Here is a 26,829-nt window from a genome sequence, read left to right on the forward strand (position 1 = left end):
ACATTTATCTGTTTTGTAGTAAATGCCTACTATTTTCTGTGTGCTTAAGCAAAGCAAGAATTTCATTGTCCTATACAGGGACACATGACAATAAACTCACTTGAACTTGAACTTGAATATTACTGAAACCGGAGTCTAAAAGTCAATAATTTTATGGATCTAGGAAATTACTTTCATGCATACATTAAAGGAACAACCGGCCGTTCAGTTTTGAATGAACCTTTAGACTTCTTATTTAATTATTGTCAGATTTATTGGGTTTCTTTTGTTGAGCTTTTACTTTTGCAAAAGGAGCTGCCATGGAAGGCAAAAGTGTTTTTCAAGTCTGGGATTATGTTGTATTTATTTCTATGGTGCTGGTATCTGCTGCAATTGGATTATTTTGTGCTTTTAAAGACAGTAGGTCTGGACAAGAATCAACTGAAGAGTTCCTCGTGGGAAACAGGTATATAAATGCTTGTAAAAAAACATTATTTCCTCTTCCAGCCTTTTATGGTTGGAAAATGATCCTGAGATCATGCTATTTGGAATTTTTAAAGTTTGTTTCATTTTTTTAATAGACAGATCTCTGCGTATCCAATTGCTCTTTCATTGGCTTCAAGTTTCTTGTCTGCTATAACAGGTACATGACACTATGAAAACTCTGATAATTGTAGTGGATAAACATATTTACTTCACATTGTATATTGTTAAGCATCATTGAAACTGGTCTGTGAACATGTTAAAATGTATTTTAACATGTCTGTGGAATTCTTTGCCTCAGAGGGCGTGGAGGCAGGTTCTCTGAATGCTTTCAAGAGAGAGCTAGATAGGGCTTAAAAATAGCGGAGTCAAGGAATATAGGGAGAAGGCAGGAACTGGGTACTGATTGGGGATGATCAGCCATGATCACATTGAATGGCGGTGCTGGGTCGAAGGGCCAAATGGCCTACTCCTGCACCTATTGTCTATTGTCTATTTTTGTGTGTTCTGTTGCTTTTTATTGGTATGACTGTATGGCAAATGAAATTCCTCGTATGTTGCAAAACATACTTGGCGAATAAAGTATTATTATGATTATGATTAAGATGAGAGGCCCCTTATTAATTAAAATTTACTATTTATTCTGCAGGTGTTAATTGTAAGATCCGTTCTCTCATAAGCTTTAGTGAGTTCACAAAAACTCATCAAAGCCACCAAACTTGTGCGAATGTCAGTTGCTGACCAGAGATCAATGGGTTGGATTGGGAGGGAAGGGTTGAACAGTTTCCCCCATTGTATTGCAGATTCGTACTATTCCAGCAAGCAACCCGTAAAGAATCTCTTGGCTTGACTACCAGAAAACCACATAGATTGTTTATACCACTTATACTGCAGCACTGTAACATTGTGTGCGGAACATGGTGCCAAATTAAATTACTGGTATTCCCTTGCATAGCAAGGCTTCAAGGTCAGTTTATGGTCACATGTACCAATTAAGGTACAGTGAAATTCGAATTACCATACAGCCATACTAAAAAAAAGCAACAAGACACACAACTACATAAAAGTTAAAATAAACATTCACTACAGCTGATTCCCCACATTCCTCACTGTGAGGTGGAAGGCAAAATAGTCCAAACTTCTTCCTCTTTATTCTCCCGCGGTTGGGGCAGTCGAATCATCTGCAGTTGGGGTGATCGAAGCTCCCGCAGTCGACGGTCGAAACTCCCGCGTTGTACGGAGTTTGTACGTTCACCCCGTGACCACCGTGGGTTTTATCCGGGATCTCCGGTTTACTCCCACACTCCAAAGACGTACTGGTTTGTAGGTTAGACACTAAAAGCTTGAATAACTCAGCGGGTCAGACAGTATCTCTGTAAATGACGTTTTGTGTCATTTTTTGTGTCTATTTTTGGTTTAAACCAACATCTGCAGTTCCTTCCTAAACAGGTTGGTAGGTTAATTGGCTTGGTAAAATTGTAAATAGTCCCTAGTCTGTGTAGGATAGTCCTAATGTGCGAGGCTGCTGGTCGGTGCGGACTCAGTGGGCCAAGTGTTTTTCGCTATATCTCTAAACTAAACTAAATCTTAAGAATAGCTCCTCAACTAGCTCTCATCCACGTAAAGATAAGTAACCACCAGCCCCCAGATTAAACATTAATTTTCCCCACTAGTGCTCTGTGACTGGAATGTCCTGCAGTGCGGTATTTTGCCAAGGTCTCTTCCTAAACCTCCCACTTCCCTTGTCCAGGAGAAAGAATAGCAGGCGCGTATGAATGGGAACTTCAATCATCCAGTCATGGTCACATAACATTATTTGTTTTTTTGTTGTTGGATTAAAATCCTGATGCTCCTAACCAGAACTGTAGCTGTATTTTTATCACATGCAGTTCATGCAGAAGAATTATCAACATCTCAACAACAGATAGTTACAGAATAAATCTGATCCTGTTATATTATTGCAAGATTTCATATAGGTGGTCTGCTAATAACAATTTGGGAAAACTTGTCATCCACATGCTCAGTTAACACATATGAATCCTATAATCTGACATTAGCTAACAATATTACAGTAGGTTTACAAGTATATGAAAATGCAAATGTGTTTTTATTTAATGAGCTTTCTCTAATATTTACAGTAATTGGAAATCCAGCTGAGGTTTACAGCTTTGGGATAATGTTTCTGATGTTTGGCTTCACTTGGTTCATTACAATGATAGCCACCAGCCTGATCTACATTCCACTGTTTTACAGACTAAATATAATTAGCACTTATGAGGTAAATAGTTTTTAATTTTCGCTTCCAGTTTCTACTTTCTTCCCATTTAGTACTTGTTAAACGGACTATTAGGAAGGGTCTCGACCCGAAACGTTACCCATTCCTTCTCTTCTCTCCAGGGATGCTGCCTGTCCCACTGAGTTACTCCAGCATTTTGTGTCTATCTTCCGTCCTCTAGCTCGGTACTCTACAATGTTTCATGGGGAAGCACAACAGACTGCAGATGCTGGAATCTTGAGAAAAAACACGACCTGCTGGATTAACATGGTGGGTCAGGTAGCATGTGTTGAGGGTCTGCAGGCTGGATGTTGTGCACCACAGAATTAACTAATATGGAGAAACTTTGAAACAGCCACTTATATGGAAATCATGTCTTGAACACTGCTAATGTATTTGTCTTATAATTTTAGATTTTCATAATCAGAACTAATGATCAATTACTGACACAAAGCTGGGTGGCAGTGTAAACTGTGAAGAAAATGTTAGGAGGTTTCAGGGTGACCTGGACAGGTTGAGTGTGTGGGCAGATGCGTGACAGATGCAGTATAATAATATAGATAAATGTGAGGTTATCCAATTTGGTGGCAAAAACAAGGGGGCAGATTATTATCTCAATGGAGTTAGGTTAGGTAAGGGGGAGGGAGGTACAGCGACTAACATAAATGGATAGAGTAGTTGAGAGGGTGTACGGCATTCCTGCCTTAATTGGTTAGAGCACTAAGTGTAAAAGTTGGCAAGTTATGTTGCAGCTGTATAAAAATCTGGATAGGACATAAGTGGATTTGTTGCAGATGTTTGCCAAGGTGCCCATAAATAGTTTAAATTGTGGAATAAATTATGTTAAACTCTGTGAGGATATGCATGCATTAAGAATCAAACTTTGCAAGAAAACTAATTGCAGTTTTGTAATGTCATGATTCACGCCGGCCTCAGTGGTATTAATGAACCTATGGAAGGAGAACACTGGTGGTGACGTTGGCTCAGAATAAAGTAATTACTCTATGGTTATGAAACATGATTAATACTGAAAGAAATTTGTTTCCCACAGTATCTTAATAGAAGATTTGGACAGTTGGTGAGATATCAAGTCGTTTGTTGCTTCTTGATATACATGGTAAGTTCACAAATAATTTAAGAATGCTTTTGAAATTGTAAGTGATTGCCAGTGGTTTTAATACTTTTATAGTTTTGATAAGATAAACTGGGATAATGTACATTTCCTCTTGCCGTTTCTTTGCGTATGTGGACTTTGCATCTAGCACCAATGCCAATATTTTACCTTACCAACAACCTTTGGATTCCCAAATTTCCCCTAAGTGATTAGTAATGACAACATGTTTAAATGATGAGCAGTTCTGGTCTAATATGTGTTTTTACTTGAAAAAAAAAGTGCTTTCTTTCCATTTTGCTGCGCTGGTAATTATTTGGGGTTAATAAAGAGGAAATTTCCACCATCCCACTTGCCAGGATATTAATTAGAAGAAAATTAAGTCAAGTGGATATAAGGCTGCTGCTTATTGTGTGATTAATTTCTCTTGTCGGTAATATTATTTCACTTTACTTTACAGTTCTTATACCTTGGTATTGTCACTTACGCTCCGTCATTAGCGCTAAGCCAGGGTAAGTGACATACTTCCCTATGATGCTTGTTTTTTTTTTTAATTGCCCATTCCATTTTGCACTGAGCATACTAGAGTTTGCTTAAACAGAAGAGTGCAGGTCATCTCTTGAGTTCTGCTGCCAATCCAGAAAAACATGCACAAAATTCACCACTGTACATTGAGTGCTGAAATTTTGGATGAGATGTTAGAATGTGGTTCATCCTCAAGTACCAGCCTATATTTAACCCGCAGTAAATGTATTTTTTTGATGGGTGCGGGTATTTTTAATGTAATATTTAATATGATTGTTTTGTTTTGAAACAATTATTATTCTAAGTTATTATGATTAATGATATTATTTTGATTTGGTGGATATTTACATGTTCCAAAAAATTGCATAATAATAAATCTTGTGAATAATAATCTTCTCTTTTCCATTTAAGGAGATGGACAAGACATTGTAGAGGGTTCACATGCGCTCTTTTCCTTTGAGCAATTTCCAGGCTGATAGGAAAGTTAAGGGCCTGTCCCACTCTTAGAGCTAATTCAAGAGTTCTCCCGAGTTTCCCCTGATTCGAACTCGGAGAATTACGGTAATAGCTGTTCGTAGGTACACGGGGCTCTCGTGGACATTTTTCACAGTTCTGAAAAAACTTCACGAGTTACCGCGTTTCCCGAGTACCTGCCGTTAGCATTACGAGCCGCTACGAAACATCCACGAGCTCCGATGTAGACGCTATGTACATTCTACGCACTTACCACGAGTTTGATTTTTTTTAAACTCAGGAGAACTCTTGAATTACCTCGTACAGTGGGACAGCCCCTTTACCGCGCAGTCCCTTACTTCAGTAGTTGGCACATGTGGCACATCCAATTACTGTGCTACAGCAGATAATATATCAAGGAAGGCAGAGGTTTTGTAGTGCTATCTAAATAATCCAATCAAATCAAATCCAATAGTTAGTTGCATGAGGATTAAAAAACAAATTTATCATTGATTATTTTTGTTTAATCTATTTTGGGAATTATGTCATAAAGGCGTGTCATAAACTTGCGGTTAATGCATTCTCTAACAGCTTCCCCCTCACCCACACCATCTGCCCATCACCATCACACTACTCTCAACGAGTCATGAGGAATAGGAGTAGAATTAGGCCATTCTGCCCATCAAGTCTACTCCGCCATTCAATCTTGGCTGATCTATCTCTCCCTCCCAACCTCATTCTCCTGCCTTCTCCCCATAATCTCTGCCACCTGTACTAATCAAGAGTCTATCTATCTCTGCCTTAAAAATATTCACTGATTTGGCCTCCATAGCCTTCTGTGGCAAAGAATGCCACAGATTCACCACCCTCTGACTAAAGAATGACCCCACTTCACCATGATTTAATTTAATTTACATTTTAGTTTGGCATATAATTTTGGAATTATTAAGTTAGAATCAATAATACTGACCATAATTCTGCTGAATTGTCTTGGAAGCATCTTATTCACTCAAATCTTTATGAGAAGGAAAGTTGCTGTTGGTAGTTTAATCTTTGTGACTCCTGAACCATAGTAATGAATGAATGAATTAATGTTTATTCGCCAAATAGTCACATACAAGGAATTTGCCTTGGTGCTCCACCCACAAGTGACATAATGGGATTATGAGACTGTCATCTGAAATGTCCCAACTACAAAACTCATTGGCAAGTTGGGATGGACAATAAGTTCTGGCTTAACCTACCGATGGCAACATTCTTGCAATAAAGTAAACAGAAGGGATGGTCACCTTGCTGCAAGTTTTATTTTTCAGTTATAGTAATTTCTCGTTAAATAATATATTTGTAAAAGTTTTTTTTTCTCAATTTCTTTTACAGTTACTGGAATAAATTTGTGGATTTCCGTCGTAACAACTGCTTGTGTGTGTACACTGTATACAGCACTGGTAAGAAATGGATTTAAATATTTTCTGGAATGGGTAATTGTGAAGTTAGAGTTGCAATCTAATTGAACACAGCAGCACTTGAAGCTGAGGCCAGGAACCTTGAATTGTGAGATCTATGGGCTTGAGCTATCATTTTCATAAAGTCACGCCATCATATAGTGCTGTCACATTTGAACTCATTTGAAGACATACAGGAGAACCACTGTAGGCACTGAGGCAAGGTGAGCTGTTAAAGCAAAGTTGCACTAATAAAAATTGGCAATTTCAGAGGTGGTTAGAATATTGGCAAATTTAACAGGCTAATTTCCTCCTCGGGATTTGAGGTCCATATTTTATAAAATATATGAGTTTTATCAGATTATTTAACCTATCAGTTCGTGCCAAAGGTATAAACTTTGACAGTTCAGGTAGCTGTGATGATGACAATGTTTTGGCTTGATTTTAAACAGTGATGACGGTAGAACAAATTGGTAATAGGCCAGGGAGGTGAACAGGTTTTTGCTGTCATATGGTATGCTCAACGGTGGGACAGGCGGAGGACGATGGCTGACCTTAGTGGAGCGTCACAACGGCTGGGAAGGCGGATGAAGGCTGCAGCAGAAAAGGGTCTCCGGTCGTCTTGGACTCCATGCCACTGGACCCTGACCCAGATCTGTCAAGGACCGTGGAGTGGCTGTCTGTGCACCACGTTAAACAAAGCACAGGCGTCCTCCATTTGGGGAATAGCACCCTGGAGACACCCATGGTCAGCCATGACCGAAGGAGGCCTAAGGTATGCTGCACAATGTCATGGTCCAGACTAGTCTGTAACTTGCAGCATGGGAGCAGGTTGCTTGACTCAACTAGGTTGGTTCCTTCAAACGCATACAGTTTAGTTTCTTGTCACATGTACAGAGGTAGAGTGAAAAGCTTTTTCCTGGGAGTCTATAGTTGCTGGGAGTGTGGTTGAAATCCAGTTTATTTGGAAACTGTAGAAATTCTTGATCCTGATAACTACTTCAGACCATGCGTATTTTATATCCTCACAATTTAACGTGTTAAGCTTAAAATATATTTGAATCGTACTTGAGCGTCAAGGATAAGATGTAATTAGAGTCATAGAGTCATACAGTGTGGAAACAGGCCCTTCTGCCCATCTTGACCAAACCGGCCAACATGTCCCAGCTACACTCATCCCACCTGCCTGCGCTTGGTCCATATCCCTCCAAACCTGTCCTATCCGTGTACCTGTCTAACTGTTTCTTAAACGTTGGGATAGTCCCTGCCTCAACTACATCCTCTGGCAGTTTGTTCCATACACCCACCACCCTTTGTGTGAAAAAGTTACCCCTCAGATTCCTATTAAATCTTTTCCCCTTCAACTTGAACCTATGTCCTCTGGTCCTCAATTCCCCTACTCTGGGCAAGAGATTCTGTGCATCTACCTGATCTATTCCTCTCATAAGTAGCATTTTTAATTGACAACACTTTTTTCTTGCTTTATTCACCTCACTGGTGGCCATTGATTTGAATCTATTGGTTATAATTTCTTCTCAGGGTGGTATCAAAGCTGTCGTGTGGACTGATGTCTTCCAACTTTGCGTTATGTTAATCGGCCTTCTGACTGTTCTGATCCAGGGATCAATTCATATTGGAGGGTTTGAAAAGGTTTGGAACATTGCTGAGAATGGTGGCCGCCTTAATTTTTTAGAGTGAGTATTTTAGTGTATTTTCGGTTGAAAACTTTGTTAAAATCTATATGAAGATAAATCTATTTGAAGATAAAATCTATATCTTCAAAGGACCTGGTCAAATCTCTGCAGCCCTGCCGCACCTAAATTTAATTCGGGTGGAAGAGGTTAAATTTACATTCCCGTCCTCAATGATGCCAGGGCTCAGCATGCTAAATAAAGGCCGGCAGCAGTTACACTTTATTAGATGCTGGAAAAATGTTCCCGATGTTGGTGGAGTCCACAACCAAAGTCCAGGGGTCACAGTTTAAGAATAAGGGGTAGGCCATTTAGGACTGCGATGAGGGAAAACCTTTTCACCCAGAGAGTTGTGAATCTGTGGAATTCTCTGCCACAGAGGGCAGTGGTGGCCAATTCACTGGATGTTTTCAAAGAGAGAGTTAGATTTAGCTCTTAGGGCTAATGGAATCAAGGGATATGGGGAGAAAGCAGAAATGGGGTACTGATTTTTGATGATCAGCTATGATCATATTGAATGGCGGTGCTGGCAGGAATGGCCTACTCTTGCACCTGTTGTCTATTGTCTATCAGGTAACATGGGATTTTTTTTTCAGCTTTGACCCTGATCCAAGGAGAAGGCACACGTTTTGGACGATAATAGTTGGAGGCACATTTGGATGGACAGCAACATATAGTTGTAATCAAGCACAGGTACAAAGATACCTTGCCTGTAAGAGTGAAAAAGAAGCCAAGAAGTAAGTCGCCTCTGCTGGTGAGGGATGGAATTCAGTCCCTTGCGAGGGAAGACATAGGGACTGATGAGGTAGAGTCACTGTGGATTGAGTTGAGGAATTGTAAAGGCAAGAAGACACTAATTGGTGTTATTTACAGACCCCCAAATACAATACAATACAATACAATTTATTTGTTGTCATTTGAACCCAGAGGTTCAAACAAAATTTGGTTTCTGCAGTCATACACACAAGAAGAAGAACCAAGACACAACACAATTTACACGAACATCCATCACAGTGAATCTCCTCCTCACTGTGATGGAAGGCAAAGTCTTATCTCTCCCCTGCACTCCTCGTTCTCCTCCCGATGTCAGAGTCAAAGCCCCCGGTATGCGATGGTAAATAAGTCCCGCAGCAATTATAAAGCCGCGCCGTGTGATGCAAGGCCGCGCTCCGGGTCTTGGTGTTGGAGCCCCCGGCGTGCGCTAACAAGTCCCACGGCTATTTAAAGCTGCGCCGGGCGATGTAAGGCCCCGCTTCAGGTTATCCTCAACCCCGCAACTCGGGCGGGAGCAGTCGCCGTTGCGGAAGCCCCGAAAAGCGGTCTCCCAGCAGGGACCCGCGGTCTCCCGGTGTCATCGGCTGGAGCCCCCGAATCTCCTGGGTCGGGCCGCAGCAGCGCGCCACCACAGCTCCTCCCGCTCCGAACTCGGCCAGCTCCACGATGGTGGGTAAGTCCGCAGCTCCGCGACTGGAGCCCCAGGTCGTTCCGGTTGGAGGGCGCTCCACGGTGCTCGGCCCTAACGACAACGGAGACCCAACAGAGAAAAGGTCGGGTTCTCCGTGCAGGGGAAAGATTTAAAAAAGTTCCACCCCACACACATACCCAGTTTAAAAAATAAAATAAAAACTACATACAAACGAGACAAAAAATAAAAAAACGACAGACGGACTGCAGAGGTCGCTGCGACGTGAGTAGTAGTAGCCTGGATGTAGGGTGTAAGTTGCAGCAGGAGTTAAAACTGGCATGTAACAAAGTTAATGCCACTGTAGTGATGGGGGATTTCAATATGCAGGTAGACTGGGAAAATCAGGTTCGTTCAGGACCCCAAGAAAGAAAGTCTGTAGAATGCCTCCGAGATGGATTCTGGAATTTTTTGAGGATGTGACAAATAAAATGGATGAAGGGGTGCCAGTGGATGTAGTGTATCTAGACTTTCAGAAAGCCTTTGATAAGGTCCCGCACGGGAGACTGATGGCTAAAATTAGAGCACATGGTATTGGGGGTAGGGTGTTGACATGGATAGAAAATTGGTTGGCAGACCGGAAGCAAAGAGTAGGAGTGAACGGGTCCTTTGCAGAATGGCAGGCAGTGGTGAGTGGAGTGCCGCAAGGCTCGGTGTTGGGGCCGCAACTGTTTACCATATATATTAATGATTTGGAAGAGGGAATTAGGAGCAACACTAGCAAGTATGCGGATGACACAAAGCTGGGTGGCAGTGTGAGCTGCGAAGAAAATCCGGACTGGACTACATATGGAATGTGCAGCATGCATAATACGTGTGGTGATAGATATAGTAACATAAAAACTGTTTTTATCCACGAGTAGTTGCTCTACTCAACAGCCAAAAATCTGTAGCCTCCCTTTGATCTGGTATTTTGTTGGTTCACATGCTTGATCAATGGTGTTTTATCATTAATGTTTTAGTATTATTAATGTTTAGTGTTTTCTGAGTAATTCGTAACAGTCACTGTATGTCATGTTGTTACTTGAGGGCGGAGCACCAAGGCAAATTCCTTGTATGTGAATACTTGGCCAATAAACTTACTTACTTATTTAAAGGCAGGCTAATATGGTTAATCTACAAAAGTTCAGTTGTTTCTTGAAGGAAGTGTATTTTATAGTTAAATTGACTAATTGTACTTATTTTTCCCGTCTCCTGACTCTCCAGAATAAGTTTTCCAATAATTACAATTTCAGGTCCTTGCATGTTATTCAGCATTCATGTTAAGGTTAAGTTCTCCTCGGCTTATATATCATTCAGATTTTAATATTGAAGCAATTTATGAGCATGTGAAAAGAAAGTTCATTTTGTAAGTATCATGTAAAATACATAAATCTACTTTATTACTATCAGTCATTTGTGATTTGACAGAGCAGTATTTCTGAACTGGGTTGGCATGGTGATTATTCTTACAACAGCCTGCCTGTGTGGTTTAGTGATGTACGCACTTTATGGTTCGTGTGACCCAATAAAGGCAAACAGAATTAGCAACACCAATCAGGTAAGTAACATTTAATCATATCTATCTATCTATCTATCTATCTATCTATCTATCTATCTATCTACTATTAAAACTCTGTGTGTGTGTGTGTGTGTGTGTGGGTGTATGTCAGATTCGGCTTTTGATTCCTTGGTCCGCCAGCACCACACGCTGAAACTCCGTGATTTTTTCCATTTCGCTAGCTAATTCAGTTTTACATTCACTCATGCACTCCTCAGAATATTTGGACATTTTTATGTACACGTTTTTTAATAAAATCCTCCCCCCCCCCCCCTCACTCATTTTGTCGCCTCCTGCTGGCCAGCGACCATAACGGCTAATGACGCCCGGCTCTGCTCGAAACACGCCACCATTTTTCCCTCGGCCGAAAAGCTGCGGGGGAACAGCCAGCGTGACAGAGCCGGCATGTCAGAAGCGCCGAGGATGCGAGGCCTCACAGTCTCTGATGGGGCCGCTTTCACAGACTTTACCGTCAGCGGCACGAACAACTTCGGATCCAGCAGCAGAGTGGCTCTGTTAATGCATTCACTCCACAGTGAGTTCAGTTCGGTAACAACACCCCTCCCCCCCCTTCCCCCCCTTCATATTATACTTAAGTATAAATATGAAGAGTATAAAACAGAAATATCACTTTGTATATTGACATGCTTATTTTGAATAATATCAGCAAATAAAAATGTTTTCACTGTGAGAAGACTACAGTATAGGTCCATTCATTTTAATATACACAAAGTTGTGAGCTAGGCCGGATGTCAGCTAATGTCCTAATGTTAGCTCCTGCCTTGTGACAGGAGTTCTGAACTGAAATATTGCAACTTGTCTACCAAGCTTTTAGGAAAATAAATGTTAACTAAATTAAGAATGGAATAAGTATCAACTAGCAGCAATATCAACATTAAGATCCTTTAAGTTTAGTTTAGAGATACATCGCGGAAACAGGCCCTTCGGCCCACTGGGTCCGCGCCGACCAGCGATCCCCACACACTAACACTATCCTACACACACTAGGGAGGATTTTTACATTTACCAAGCCAATTAACCTACGTCTTTTGCAAGTGGTTCATTTGTGTTTTATTTTCCCTGAAGCTGATGCCATTGATGGTTGTGGAGATTTTGAATGAGACTCCTGGGGTAGCTGGACTCTTCGTTGCCAGCGCTTACAGTGGTACATTGAGGTACGCCATGCGTCACACAAGGTTCACGGGGGTGCAAGCTGTAAATCATTGACATACCACTAATGCTACATGAAGATGCTTTTGGACAGTTAATACATAAACAGTTGGACTGCGCGTTATTTTCCTTAACTTTTAGCATTTCTGCTCAATATTTTTTCTCCAAATATTTGTTGTTGATAGAACTATGGAGCAAAATTAACATTCAGTATGTAGTCTGAAGAAGGGTCTCGACCTGAAACGTCGCCTATTTCCTCCGCTCCATAGATGCTGCCTCACCCGCTGAGTTTCTCCAGCATTTTTGTCTACCATCAGTCTGAAGAAGGGTCTCGACCCGAAACGTCGCCTATTTCCTCCGCTCCATAGCTGCTGCCTCACCCGCTGAGTTTTTCCAGCATTTTTGTCTACCTTCAGTATATATCCATCATATTCATCTCAGCTAATTCTCTTGATTAAGTATAAATACAAAGAGTATATCGTTTTTCTCCAAACAATGAGAACAAAACAATGCCTCTTGAAGGAAAAAGTTGTCTTGAAGTGGGTTTTTTGCTCAAATAATGTGCTGTGATTGTATAAAGATGGAGAAAGATTAAAATAATTTTGATTTTGCACTGCGCGTATCATGATTTTAGAGAGAAAGAAACATCTTTGCAAAGCCTTTTATCGTTAAATTAAAAAAAAAATCATTGTAAACCAAAGCATATAATCACATTTACTTTTCCTGTTGACAGCTCAATCTCTTCTGGCATCAGTGCGATGGCTGCAATCGTTGTTGAAGATTTTATAAAGCCTCTCTGGAAACCATGGGAACAGCTTTCTAACAGGAAGAAGACTCTGGCCACAAAGCTCCTAGGTTATTTTCTCGATCACAAAAAATCTGTTTATTCCACATAAACAATCCATCTCGGCCAGCCAGCACAGTGACAAATAAATGAAGGGTGACAGCCAGGAGAGGCAGGAATGTAGTGCAGGAATCCCACATAGCTATGGGTTCAAGAAGGAACTGCAGATGCTGGAAGATCGAAGGTACACAAAAATGCTGGAGAAACTCAGCGGGTGCAGCAGCATCTATGGAGCGAAGGAAATAGGCGACGTTTCGGCCCGAAACGTCGCCTATTTCCTTCGCTCCATAGATGCTGCTGCACCCGCTGAGTTTCTCCAGCATTTTTGTGTACCATCCCACATAGCTATCTTGCTGTCAAACAAGTAAACCGTTTTGTGTACTGGTGGTGGTGGGGGGGAGGGGGTGTTTGGGAGGGGCCTTTCAGGAAATAGAGCAGCAGCTGCCAGAACAGTGAACTTCATCTGACTCTATTGAATAGCAGGGTTGGGCTTAGTCTAGATGGGCAATAATGTTAGTGAACTCTCTAGGCAGGTGTTTCAGTGGCTTCAAGTGAGACGCCAGGATGGTGTGTTGCCCCCATCTGTTGCCGGGGCTAAAGATGTCCTTGAGAGGACACATTTAGGGACTGTGTGATTTAGTTTAGTTTAGTTTAGTTTAGAGATGCAGCACGGAAACAGGCCCGTCGGCCCACCGAGTCCGCACCGACCAGCGATCCCTGCACATTAACACTACCCTACACACACTAGGGACAATTTTACACTTACAGTACACCAAGCCAATTAACCTACAAACCTGTACGTCTTTGGAATGTGGGACGAAACCAAAGATCTCGGAGAAAACCCACGCAGGTCACGGGGAGAACGTACAAACTCCTTACAGACAGCACCCGTAGTCGGTATCGAACCCGGGTCTCTGGCGCTGTAAGGCAGCAACTCTACCGTTGCCCCACCGTGCCGCACGTGATGTTTAGTAATATTATTAGGTGCATCCGACAAGGTTTCTTGAAACAGTATGTGGATAGTTCAACTCTAGGAGGGATGATACTGGACCTTGTATTAGGAAAGGAGCACTACCAGGTGACTGGCATTACCATGGGAGAGCATTTTAGGAACAGCGATCACAACTCCTTAAGTTTACAAATTACAGTGATGAATAAGGGGAAGATGCTGAATTGGAGGGTAAATTGCAGCATTACTAGGCAGGAGCTAGGGAGAGTAAATTAGGAGAAAAGGTAGTATATTTAGTGTAGAATGTCAGAATCATTCCCAGTGCAAATAGACAATAGATGCAGGAGTAGGCCATTCGGCCCTTCGAGCCAGCACTGCCATTCAATGTGATCATGGCTGATCATCCCCAATCAGTACCCCGTTCCTGCCTTCTCCCCATATCCCCTGACTCTGCTACTTTTAAGAGCCCTATCTAGCTCTCTCTTGTCCAAACCCTTAACAATCTTATATGTTTCAATGAGATTCCCTCTCATCCTTCTCAACTCCAGAGTGTACAAGCCCAGCTGCTCCATTCTCTCAGCATATGACAGTCCCGCCATCCCGGGAATTAACCTTGTAAACCTACGCTGCACTCCCTCAATAGCAAGAAACTTTAAGGTTGTGCCACATGTGCAGAGCATTAGGGTGAGAGGGTGAAATATTAAGGAGATGCGCGGGTTTTACAGAGAGTCTGTTGCCATAATCATGCTGTTGGGGGTGGTGGTCGAAGCATATATGACAGTGGTATTCAAGAGGCCTTTGGATGAACACATCAAGTTTGGAGGGATATGGATGATGTGCAGGCAGAAGGGAATAATTTTATTTAACATTATGTTCAGCACATACTGTTATACAAATAATTACAGTTTTAATGCATTTTTGAAAAAAATAGTATTTTATTTTGATATATTATTCTCTGCCCATCTACTGCTATGATATTTGGATTTACTACAATTGGCCTGGCTGGGGTGGCTTCTTTGTTAAAAGGAAATATAATTCAGGTAAATCATTTGCAGTGTTTAGTCATAAAGGAATTGGAGTAGAACTAGGCCATTCGACCCATCTAGTCCGCCATTCAATCATGGCTGATTTAGCTCCCCCTCCTAACACCATTCTCCTGCCTTCTCCCCATAACCTCTGACACCCGTACTAATCAAGAATCTATCTATCTCAACCTTAAAAATATCCACTGACTTGTGGCCTCCACAGCCATCTGTGGGAAAGAGTTCCACAGTTTCACCACCCACTGGTTAAAGACATTTCTCCTCACCTCCTTCCTAAATGAACGTCCTTTAATTCTGAGCCTATGACCTCTAGTCCTAGACTCTCCCACTAGTGGAAACATCCTCTCCACACCCACTCTATCCAAGCCTTTCACTGTTGTGTATGTTTCAATAAGGTCCCCCCCCCCCCCCCATTCTTCTAAACTCCAGCGAGTCCAGGCCCAGTGCCGTCAAACGCTCATCATACTGTCGGTTAACGTCCTCATTGCTGGTTTATTAATGAAATATAGTTTTACTTGCCTGTCAAAAATAGTTCTGAATGTAATCATGTTTGCTATCGTTGCCAGGCTTCACTCAGTATTGCAGGAATAATTCAAGGACCCATACTGGGTGTATTCACTCTTGCAGCATTATTTCCAAAGAGTAATGGCAAGGTAAGCCACCACTGAAACCTGCATTAAATTTACATTGGAAATTATATTGCAAAGCAGGACATTGCAGTTTTATAAACAATGTTACAATTGCCTTTTATATGTTATATGTTAATGTTACAATTGCGCTTTTTCACCGGGCGACTTGATGCAAGATGTAACCAGAGTGAAGTGGTCGTGGTCAAGCACGATATCACACGATATAACGTGGTGTAGATAAAGAGTTCCCACGGTACTCGGCATTTCCGTTATTTGTGCGAGTGACTTGTCCGTCTCCCGAGCTTTCCCGGTAAATCTTGAATGAACATTGTGAATCCCCATTCATAAAAGAGAAAGTAATTTCGCGGGAGGGTTAATAATTGACAATCTGCTGCTGCCTGCCCGCTGAGTTTAAAAAGTTCCCACGGTCACGATATACAGTGTATCGTGAGTCTTGCGTGGGAACTTTCAGCGGGCAGGCAGCAGCAGATTGTCGCTCCCTTTAGTTTCACCCCAGCTACACCCCTCTGCTTCCCGGCCATGTGTGTGACCCTTCCCTCCCCTCTTCAGCTCCCCGCCCATTGCACCGGCGCGGGGGGCTTTGCACTGTCTTCACGTAGGTGATGCCAGCAGGTCAGTGCCAGTCACCGGAGACGTCAGGACCAACGGGACACCGACCCCCAGGTCCACTGCAAGCACTGAGATCCCAGAGACCCACAGCCAGCAGCAGCGCAGCCCCGTTCCAACTCCAGAGTAACACGCTCCCCGTAGGGACAGAAGCTGATGGTGTGCAAGGTACGTCTTGTTCTTGGGGTTGCGGATGAGGGGGTACAGCTCGGGCTGTGACGTCTCCGGCCACCCCCCTGTACAGGAGCTGAGACTGGGAACTGTGGGGTTGTTTGCAGTTGCAGAGGGAGGGGGGCAAGGGCGGTACAGTTCACAGTCTCAGCTCCAGTCCAGGGGGGTGGCCGGAGACGTTAGGACCAACGGGACACCGACTGCAAGCACGGAGATCCCAGAGACTCACAGCCAGCAGCAACTCTAGCCCAGCCCCGCTCCAACTCCAGAGGAACCCGGGTTGCGGATGAGGGGGCGCGGATTCCTCTGGAGTTGGAGGGACAGGGAGACACAGCGGCTTTTGAGAATGGTGGGCAATCACTTCCAAAGTTCTGCCCACACAGTCAGTACACCTCTCCTACACTTGTCTCCCGCACTAAGATCATCTCGCAGAGAATGATCCCAGCCTAACAGCATGTTCATTCCAGATTACTCACCTTCTGTCCCCTCTGTCCAGCTTCCGGGTTCACCGTTCGCAGGAGTTCCCACGGTACACGCAAGAGTTAATACGGATATCGCACCGGCCACTACGTTCATATAAAGTTGCAATGCTCAACCACAAGTGTACAAGTCACTCTTGGAGAAATTCAAGCTTGCTTGAATTTTCTCCCGAGTGACCAAGTTACACGATTACCTGCCGTTAGCGCCACGGTGGTCCACGGTGGACCACGAATGCCGTACTGTTATCGCACGAGGTTCCCACGATGTTAAACTCTGGTTAACTCTTGCGTCAAGCCTGCAGCCCAGTGGTATGAATATTGATTTCTCTCACTTCAGGCAGCCCTCTCTCTCTCTCTATCCCTACCCCACCCAAGTCGCACCAGCTTCTCATTTTCACCCTACAACCAGCTAACAATGGCCTGTTTCCTTTATCATTGTGGCTTTTTTGCATATCTTTCATTGTTCTTTATCTCTCCACATCACCGTCTATATCTCTCTTTCCCTTATCCCTAACCATGAGGTGCTAGCCGAATAGACCAAGCTAAGCAATCTCATGACCAATGGATCATAGAAACATTGAAACAGAGAAAATAGTGCAGGAGTAGGCCATTCAGCCCTTCGAGCCAGCACCACCATTCAATATGATCATGGCTGATCATCCAAAATCAGTACCCCATTCCTGCTTTCTCACCATATCCCTTGATTCCTGTTAGCCGTGAGAGCTAAATCAAACTCTCTCTTGAATACATCATTTTGAAGCTCTGCATCCACACGCACAGTCATGGACAGTGATTTTTTTTAAATTGACAACAAAAATGTAAAATGAAATAATGATGTTTAATATTTTTGAGTTGCTGGATCGCCAAACCAGCGCAGACTGTCACAAAATAAAACACTTGTCAGGGAAAATGAAATAGATGCTTCTTCCAAATCTTTCCCCTCAAATGATCTCATTTTACCCTTAATTTGGTGCAATATCTCCACGGTTGGGAAAAGATGGGTGCAGTTTTATTCGATTGCCATAGCATAATGTGCCAAACATTTCCAATTCAAAGTCCTGTTTTGGAAAGAACTGCAGATGCTGGTTTAAATCGAAGATCGGCACAAAATGCTGGAGTAACTCAGCGGGACAGGCAGCATCTCTGGAGAGAAGAAATGGGTGGCATTTCAGGTCTGAAGAAGGGCCTCGACCCGAAACATCACCCGTTCCTTCTCTCCAGAGATGCAGCCTGACCCGCTGAGTTACTGCTGCATTTTGTGTCTATCATAGCCCCGTTTCTTTTGCTGCAAAAATAATATGAAATATTATTACTTTCCATCTGTGCCAGGGCGCATTTGCAGGTTTATGTGTTGGATTATCCCTTTCTATGTGGGTAGGAATTGCTGCACAGATCTATCCACCTTCTGCTAAGTTTACTGGGTTACTTGAAACATCAATATCAGGATGTCCCCTGTCAAATGTCACCACCTCAACTCCTGTGAATGTGACCTCTCTGCTCACCACTGTTGCATCTCCAAATCAAGAAAGGTAAGTCATTAAACGATCTTTCAAATGAATTGCATTTAAAAAAAAAGGTTTTGCAATGATCCTTGTATACGATTGCCACCTAACTTGTAATTTAGCCAGGTAATCTACAAGGATGTTAGGTAGACAAAAGTGCTGGAGAAACTCAGCGGGAGCAGCTGCATCTATGGAGCGAAGGAAATAGGCAATGTTTCTCCCGGTGGCTCAGCACTTCAACTCCCCCTCCCATTCCGAATCCGACCTCTCTGTCCTGGGCCTCCTCCATGGCCAAAGTGAGCACCACCGGAAATTGGAGGAGCAGCACCTCATATTGAGCAGTTTGCACCCTAGCGGCATAAACATTGAATTCTCCAATTTCCGGTAGACCTTGCTGTCTCCTCCCCTTCTCAGCTCTCCCTCAGCCCTGGGGCTCCTCCTCTTCCTTTTTCCTTTCTTCTCCCCGCCCCCCCCCACCTTCCATCAGTCTGAAGAAGGGTTTCGGCCCGAAACGTTGCTTATTTCCTTCGCTCCATAGATGCTGCTGCACCCGCTAAGTTTCTCCAGCACTTTTGTCTACCTTCGATTTTCCAGCATCTGCAGTTCCTTCTTAAAAACTACAAGGATGTTATTTGTGCGTGACATATGGGCAACTATTTGATGGAAATGTAATCTTTTGATAACATTTTAAATTCTGTCCAGCACAGGATGATGCAGAGACTCTTATTAATTAAATTGTATTCACCATTAAAAATATGGATTAGTGATGACAAAGAGAGCGGGCTGTCAAATGAATAAGGAATTATGTTTTTCGGAGATTGTTTGGTTCTGCGGTCGAGGAAGAAAAGGGCTGTCAAATGAATGTCATTATAAAGTTGCCAGACTGCAGATGCTGGCTTACAAAAATAAGATACTGTTTAGTTTAGAGATACAGCGCGGAAACAGGCCCTTCGGCCCTTCGGGTCCACGCCGACCAGCGATACTCGCACACCAACATCATCCGACACATACTAGGAACAACCTCTACATTTACCAAGCCAATTTACCTACATACCTGTACGTCTTTGGAGTGTTGGGGGAAAGCGAAGAGCTCGGAGGAAACCCACGCAGGTCACGGGGAGAACGTACAAACTCCGTTCAAACAGCACCTGTAGTCAGGAACGAACCCGGGACTCTGGCGCTGCAAGCGCTGTAAAATGCCCCTGTCCCACTTAGGAAACCTGAACGGTAACTTCTGGAGACTTTGCGCCCTGCCCAAGGTTTCCGTGCGGTTCCCGGAGGTTTTTGTCAGTCTTCCTACCTGCTTCCACTACCTGCAACCTCTGGCAACCACCTGCAACCTCCGGGAACCGCATGGAAACCTTGGGTGGGGCGCAAAGTCTCCAGAGGTTTCCATTCAGGTTTCCTAAGTGGGACAGGGGCATAAGGTAGCAACTCTACCACTGTGCCGCCCTGGAGTTCTGGAGTAACTCAGTAGGTCAAGCAGCATCTCTGGAGAACATGGACAGGTGACGTTTCGTGTTGGGACCATTCTTCAGTCTGAATGTAGTGGGGGGGGGGGGGGGAGACAAAAACAGGCAAGTGATAGGTAGATGCAGGTGGATGCCTAGGGGGGGGGGGGGGGTGTTGGTTGTCAGATGGTTAGACAAAGGCCATAGATGAAAGGACAAAAAGTGATTATAATATACTGACGGTGTAACATTGGTGATGAGATTATATTTAAAAATAATCATGAGCTACTTCTTACATGAATTACAGTTCTGCTTTTTGTTTTCTTAATATATTTCAGACCCAGCATAGCAGAAGATTTCTACTCCTTATCTTATCTCTACTACAGCCCACTTGCTTGTCTTAGCACAGTTTTTGTTGGATTAACAATTAGTTTCTTCACAGGTAGGGAAAGTTAATATTTTAATTCATCAGGTTGACCTTGAGAATCATAGTGTTGTCACAAAGCAAATTCACACCAGTTTTTGTTTCTTACTGCAAATTTTCAATTTTAGTTTAGTTTATACATGCAGCACGGAAACAGGCCCTTCGGCCCATCGAGTCCGTGCCGACCAGCGATCCCCATGCACTAGCACTTATCCTACACACTAGGGACAATTTTCAATTCTTACCTAAGCCAATTAACCTACAACCATGTACGTTTTTGGAGTGTGGGAGGAAACCGGAGCACCCGGTGAAAACCCACGCAGTCACAGGGAGAACGTACAAACTCTGTACAGACAGCGGCAGTAGTCAGGATTGAACCTGTGTCTCTGGCGCTGTAAGGCAGCAACTCTACCGCTGCGCCACTGCGCCGCCCCTGGCTGTTGGGTCTGATTATCTATTATCGGATGTAATCGAAGATGCTGTGAAGGAGGTAGGGTTTACGGTGGTTTTCAGTTGTTAATCTCAAATATCCGTTTTATCTCTAATGTTGGAGACATGAGTGGCCTCAAGATTCCAAATGCAATTTACCTGCACAGCGGTCTCTGGGACTTACTGCAGCAAAGAGCCTTCAGATTTAATCTATTTGTTTGAATTCTCCTTGGTGCACAACCCATTCTCCAGCTGGTGGCATCACAGCACAGCACTAGAGTAGTTAAAACCAAAGATCGACACAAAATGCTGGAGTAACTCAGCGGGACAGGCAGCATCACTGGAGAGAAGGAATGGGGGGCGTTTCGGGTCGAGACCCTTCTTCACAGTCTGATCTTCGCTATAAAATGGAATACTTATATTTATAGACGTCAACATCCCAATGTGTTTTTCAGCCTATTATGTATCTTTGAAGTAGCTGTGGTATTACAGTGAAACACAAATCAATATTCCACAACTAGCAGCATCCAGGACTATCTATAGCCTATAGCCCGTGATATATCCCCGTTCTCCATCTCACAGACTTCCACCTGCAATTTCCAACTTACTGGGCATTCTCTCATCAGCAATTAGCCGGGTCCAATATCAATGGATTGCATAGGGAATGTGTCGGAAGGAACTGCAGAAGCAGGTTTAAACTGAAGATAGACATATCAAACAACTTTTTTCCACGAGCAGTAGCTCTACTCAATAACCAAAAATCTGTAGCCTCCTTTTGCTCTGGTATTTTATTTAATTCACATGTTTCAATCGATATTGTGCGTTATTATTAATGTTTTATGTGTCATTCCTAACTGTCACTGTGTGTCATGTTGTCACTTGCGGGCGGAGCACCAACGCAAATTCCTTGTATGTGAATACTTGGCCAATAAACTTATTCATTCATTCAAATGCTGGAGTAACTCAGCGGGACAGGCAGCATCTCTGGAGAAAAGGAATGGGTGACTTTTTGGTTGAGACCCTTCTTCAGTCTGCCTGTCTCGCTGAGTTACTCCAGCATTTTTTGTGTCTATCTTCAATTGCATAGGAATCCTGTCTATACTACTGAGTGTGTATAACTTGCAAAAAAATAAATAATCCTGGCATAAGATTTCAGTATTTCATTTCCGTCTCTTTATTACAGGTGGGAATGAGAAAGTGGATCCTTTGCTAATTTCTCCGATTGTACCAACCATTCACAAATTCATCTTCAGAATCAAACAATCACTTCCAAAACGAGAAAGGGTGAGATAATTATATAACCGTTAAAAAAATATAATTATAGGGTCTTGTCTAATAGTGTTGATGTTACCCTAGCAACAGTTTAAGCTGAACTAATGATCTAGTAGCAAAGGTTCAAATATCACAGCAGCAGCTGAAGATTTGGAATCTGTTTAATTGATCTGGAAATTAAACAACACCATGTGCCTGTGAAGGTGACCTTTAACCTGCCAATTGCCATTTCAAAAAAACATTTGGTTTATTAATGTTAATGGTTCCACTAGTGGGAGAGTCCTGGACTAGAGGTCACAGCCTCAGAATTAAAGCACGTTCTTTTAGGAAGGAGATGAGGGGGAATGTCTTTAGTCAGAGGGTGGTGAATCTGTGGAATTCTTTGCCACAGAAGTCTGCGGAGGCCTTCAGTGGATATATTTCAGGCAGAGTTAGATAGATTCTTGATTAGTACGGGTGTTAGAGGTGATGGGGAGAAGACAGGAGAATGGGGTTAGGAGGGAGAGATATTGTAGATCAGCCATGATTGAATGACGGAGTGGACTTGATGGGCCGAAGGGCCTAATTCTGCTCCTATCACATGATCTTATGATGTTCTTTTATGAATACATTTATTGATGGGATTTATATAAAGGTCTAGATTTCCTTTGTATGAAATGTGCTCCTTGGCTATTCTTGTGAAGAGATTGTGCTCCCTTAATCTTGAATCCTCAAGAGGTTATATTTTTTTAATCATTTTAAGTTTCCACATAAGTTCATTTGGTCACAACTCAGTCCGCTATATTCATGGAAATTCTACCTATTATGCCAAATGTCTTCAAAATGTGATCCTTTGAGCTATGGTATCGCACCAATGAAATTGCTGGATCTCTTCTTGAGTCAATATGTCCTTACAGTGCAGTAACCAAAGTTGAAGAAACTATGATAAGATGTGACAGACAGATGCTGATTTTTTTGACTTCCCTTCAAATAAAAGCCTGGATTGTTTGTCTATGTTTGCTTTCATGTACTGTACCTGTTTCCGAAATTGCTCTCTTTCACGAATTTCTCAACGTCTGTGAACATACCTGATCGTTCATGTTCCCATATTCTTTTCATTTGTCTAGATGAACGAGTCTCAAATCCCGTGTCCAGTGTTCAAGGAGAATTCTGCAAGCTGTGGAAAAACAACGCAATTTTAAATCCTTAAATTGACCAAGATATCAGATACCGAACTTGTGGGTCAATGGCAGGTAGACAAAAGTGCTGGGGAAACTCAGTGGGTGAAGCAGCATCTATGGAGAGAAGGAATAGGCGACGTTTCGGGTCGAGACTCTTCTTCAGATGGGAATTAGTTTCTCAATGAAGCACTACTCAATCTCCATAAAATAAATCAATAAAACAATCAGATTTCAGAAAAATGACTGGCTGGTATTTCTTTCATTGTAATGTAAACATGTCCTTTTTTAGTTTGTCCTATTACCAAACCATGGGCAGATGCAAAAGGCTGTGGAAAAATTGATGATATTGGGGTGTAGAGTCCCAATTGGGGTGTCGCGATTGGGGTGTCGAGTCCCAACGGAATCAAGGGATATGGGGAGAAAGCAGGAACCGGGTGCTGATTTGCTTGCTTCACGTGTGTTCTACTTGCTTGCTTGACGTGTTTGCTTTCAGTAACTAGTGTGCAAGGACATTAGTCTTTTGTTTTTTAGCAAATTCCCCAATCTATTGCCATTCAAATAATCTCAGGTAGACAAAAATGCTGGAGAAACTCAGTGGGTGCGGCAGCATCAATGGAGCGAAGGAAATAGGCGACGTTTCGGGCCAAAACCCTTCTTCAGATAATCTCTCTGTGTTTTGTTCTTCCTGAAATGAACTTCATATTTATCCACGTTCTACTGCATCTGCCATATATTTGCCCACTCATTCAACTTAGGTCATAAGGAATAGGAGCAGAATTAGGCCATTTGACCCAACCTCTCAATTGCCCTGAAACCATTTTGCATCCTCCTCGCAACTCCCAGTTTCACTCAGTTTTGTGCTGTCAGTTGACAATAGACAATGGACAATAGGTGCAGGAGTAGGCCATTCGGCCCTTCGAGCCAGCAGCACCATTCAATGTGATCATGGCTGATCATCCACAATTAGTACCTCGTTCCTGCCTTCTCCCCATGTCAGTTACATCAGTTCTCTCTTCCAAATCATTGATTTGCATTGTGAATAGCTGGGCCCAAGCACCACCCATTAGTCACCATCTGCCCCCCTGAGAAAGTCCTGTTTATTCCATTACTGTTTGGCGTTCATCAACCGATTTAAACAAAAAAACTTTGTTATTTGAGCGCTTCCAAGCAGTTCCTTTAAACTCCACACAGTCGCATTGCTGTACCACATCTACTGTGGGTCAAACAATCATTCTTAGATGCAAGAAGTGACCGATAGATCATGTGGTTGGTTATAAAATCTTGGACTTTTAACCTGATTTCACTCTGATCACTGGATTAGGATTTTATCTCAGCAGGAGAAGCAGCAATGTCCGAGAAAAATGTCCTGCAGGCTTGGGATTACGTTGTCTTTGCAGCTATGCTGTTAATATCTGCCGTGATTGGACTTTATTTTGCTTTTAAGCATGGAAGGACAAAGAGAGGAACTACAGAAGAGTTCTTAATAGGAAATCGGTAAGTTTACCGTTGGCAGAGACGACAAAATAAAGATTGTTGCAAATCCTACATGAGATATGGTAGGGTTTTTGAACGTGGGAAATACTGTGCAATTTAATGGAGTTGTACTGTCAACCTCAAAGGTTTAGTAAGATTGAATTTGTGCTAAGTCATCAACATCAATGGGGATTGCATTATTACCTCAGCAAGACCTGAAAAAGTGACAGAAAAAATTGGCTGTGATATTAGAGGAAAGAATTGGCTCCAAAATTATAAAACGTGTATTTATGTGGTAACTTTTATGACTTCAGCTTGTTCCGAAATTAATTACAGGCAATGAAATACTGGTGAAAAGTCATTGCAATAATGTGGAAAAACCCTCAGTCATTTGGACACAGCAAGTCCCCACAACGAACAAAGTGATAATGACTGGATAATTATAGATAAGGACACAGAGTGTTGGAGTAACTCAGTGGGTCAGGCAGCATCTCTGGAGAACATGGATAGGTGACGTTTCACAGAGTGCTGGAGTAACTCAGTGGATCAGGCAGCATCTCTGGAGAAAATGGATAGGTGACGTTTCACAGAATGCTGGAGTAACTCAGCGGGTCAGGCAGCATCTCACGAGAGCATGAATAGGTGACGTTTCACAGAGTGCTGGAGTAACTCAGCGGGTCAGGCAGCATCTCTGGAGAACATGGATAGGTGATGTTTTGGGTCGGGACCCTTCTTCAGTCTGAAGAAGGGTCCTGGTGTGAAACATCACCTATCCATGTTCTCCAGAGATGCTGCCTGGCCCACTGAGTTACTCCAGCACTCTGTGTCCTTTAGTGTAAATCAGCATCTGCAGTTCCTTGTTTCAACACTTTTCATCGATGTTGTTTGATGGATAGATATTGATCAGGAATAACTGCGCCATTCTTTGTCAAAGGAGTGCTTTGGACCTTTATCAATTGTCTGAGAGGACAGAGAGGCCTTGTTTTAACATCCTGTCCAAAACGTAGCATTGCTGATAATGGAGTCCACCTCATTACTTCGCTGAAGAGTCAGCTGGGCTTTGGAATTCTCTGCCACAGCAGGCAGTGGAGGCTAATTCACTGGATGCATTCAAGAGAGAGATAGATTTAGCTCTTAGGGCTAATGGAATCAAGGGATATGGGGAGAAAGCCGGAACGGGGTACTGAATCTGGATGATCAGCCATGATCACATTGAATGGCGGTGCTGCACCTATTTGCAATGTTTGTATGTTTACTCAAGTTTCTGGAGTGGAGATTTAAATGTATAATGTTCCGACTCTGCCATTTATAAAATTCATAGATTAGAATGGAACGGAATTCACAGAGATGGCAGCAGAGAATGTTACTTAGTGCCTGTTAGAGTCGGCACTTACAAGAAGATAAGTAGGTGAGGAAATGGAGTTTAACAGGAAAATAGACAGCTATTATTTCTACCCCACAGACAGATATCTGCTTACCCAATAGCTCTTTCATTGGCTGCTAGTTTCCTGTCTGCTATTACGGGTAAGTGAATTTTATTGTATGACCAAAGTTAGTCTATAACCCTGGTCAAATATTGTTGGATTAACATGTAACTTGTCAAACTGAAGCTAGCTAATGTAGCAAAGTCCTTCATTTGTTGGGAGATTGAACTGAACCTATATGATTTCAGAAGTTGTTTATTGTCTCTTAGAAAAGTGTACACAAGAAGATATTTGCAACTCTACAATCTGTTCATCTCACACCTTTTCTTTTAGACAATAGACAATAGGTGCAGGAGTAGGCCATTCGGCCCTTCGAGCCAGCACCGCCATTCAATGTGATCATGGCTGATCATCCACAATCAGTACCCCGTTCCTGCCATCTTCCCATATCTCCTGACTCCGCTCTTTAAGAGCCCTAACTGGCTCTGTCTTGAAAGTATCCAGAGAACCAGACTCCACCGCCCTCTGAGGCAGAGAATTCCACAGACTCACAACTCTCTGTGAGAAAAAGTGTTTCCTCGTCTCCGTTCAAAATGACTTATCCCTTATTCTTAAACTGTGGCCCTTGGTTTTAATCTCCGGCATTTGTTCCTACGGTCAGTCTATCAAAACAAAAACCCTTGCCCGTGTCTAACTATTACCTGCCTTCGCCAACTTCAGAGACCTCACCAACACTACGTACAATTGCAACAGAACCACCCTATTCTTAAACTCCAACCCATTTGCAATGAAAGCCAATCTTTTGTTTGCCGCCTTGTCGA

The 26,829-nt window shown here is 42.8% G+C and overlaps 1 protein-coding gene across 1 annotated transcript; it reads left to right on the top strand.

Moving 5' to 3' along the window:
* Window positions 1–121: 121 nt before the first annotated feature.
* LOC116987857 (sodium-coupled monocarboxylate transporter 1-like) lies at window positions 122–23,322 on the top strand. Its single transcript, XM_033044115.1, has 16 exons — window positions 122–622; window positions 2,601–2,740; window positions 3,789–3,854; window positions 4,309–4,360; window positions 6,204–6,271; window positions 7,808–7,962; window positions 8,556–8,696; window positions 10,832–10,961; window positions 12,048–12,136; window positions 12,865–12,986; window positions 14,894–14,964; window positions 15,534–15,620; window positions 18,203–18,402; window positions 20,165–20,268; window positions 21,863–21,963; window positions 23,058–23,322. The coding sequence occupies exons 2-16, from the start codon at window positions 2,639–2,641 to the stop codon at window positions 23,130–23,132; spliced, it is 1,563 nt and encodes a 520-aa protein (XP_032900006.1). The 5' UTR covers window positions 122–622; window positions 2,601–2,638; the 3' UTR covers window positions 23,133–23,322.
* The last annotated feature ends 3,507 nt before the right edge of the window (window positions 23,323–26,829 follow it).

The sequence above is a fragment of the Amblyraja radiata genome, chromosome 26 (genome assembly GCF_010909765.2).
Source record: "Amblyraja radiata isolate CabotCenter1 chromosome 26, sAmbRad1.1.pri, whole genome shotgun sequence".
Classification (NCBI taxonomy): Eukaryota; Metazoa; Chordata; class Chondrichthyes; order Rajiformes; family Rajidae; genus Amblyraja; species Amblyraja radiata.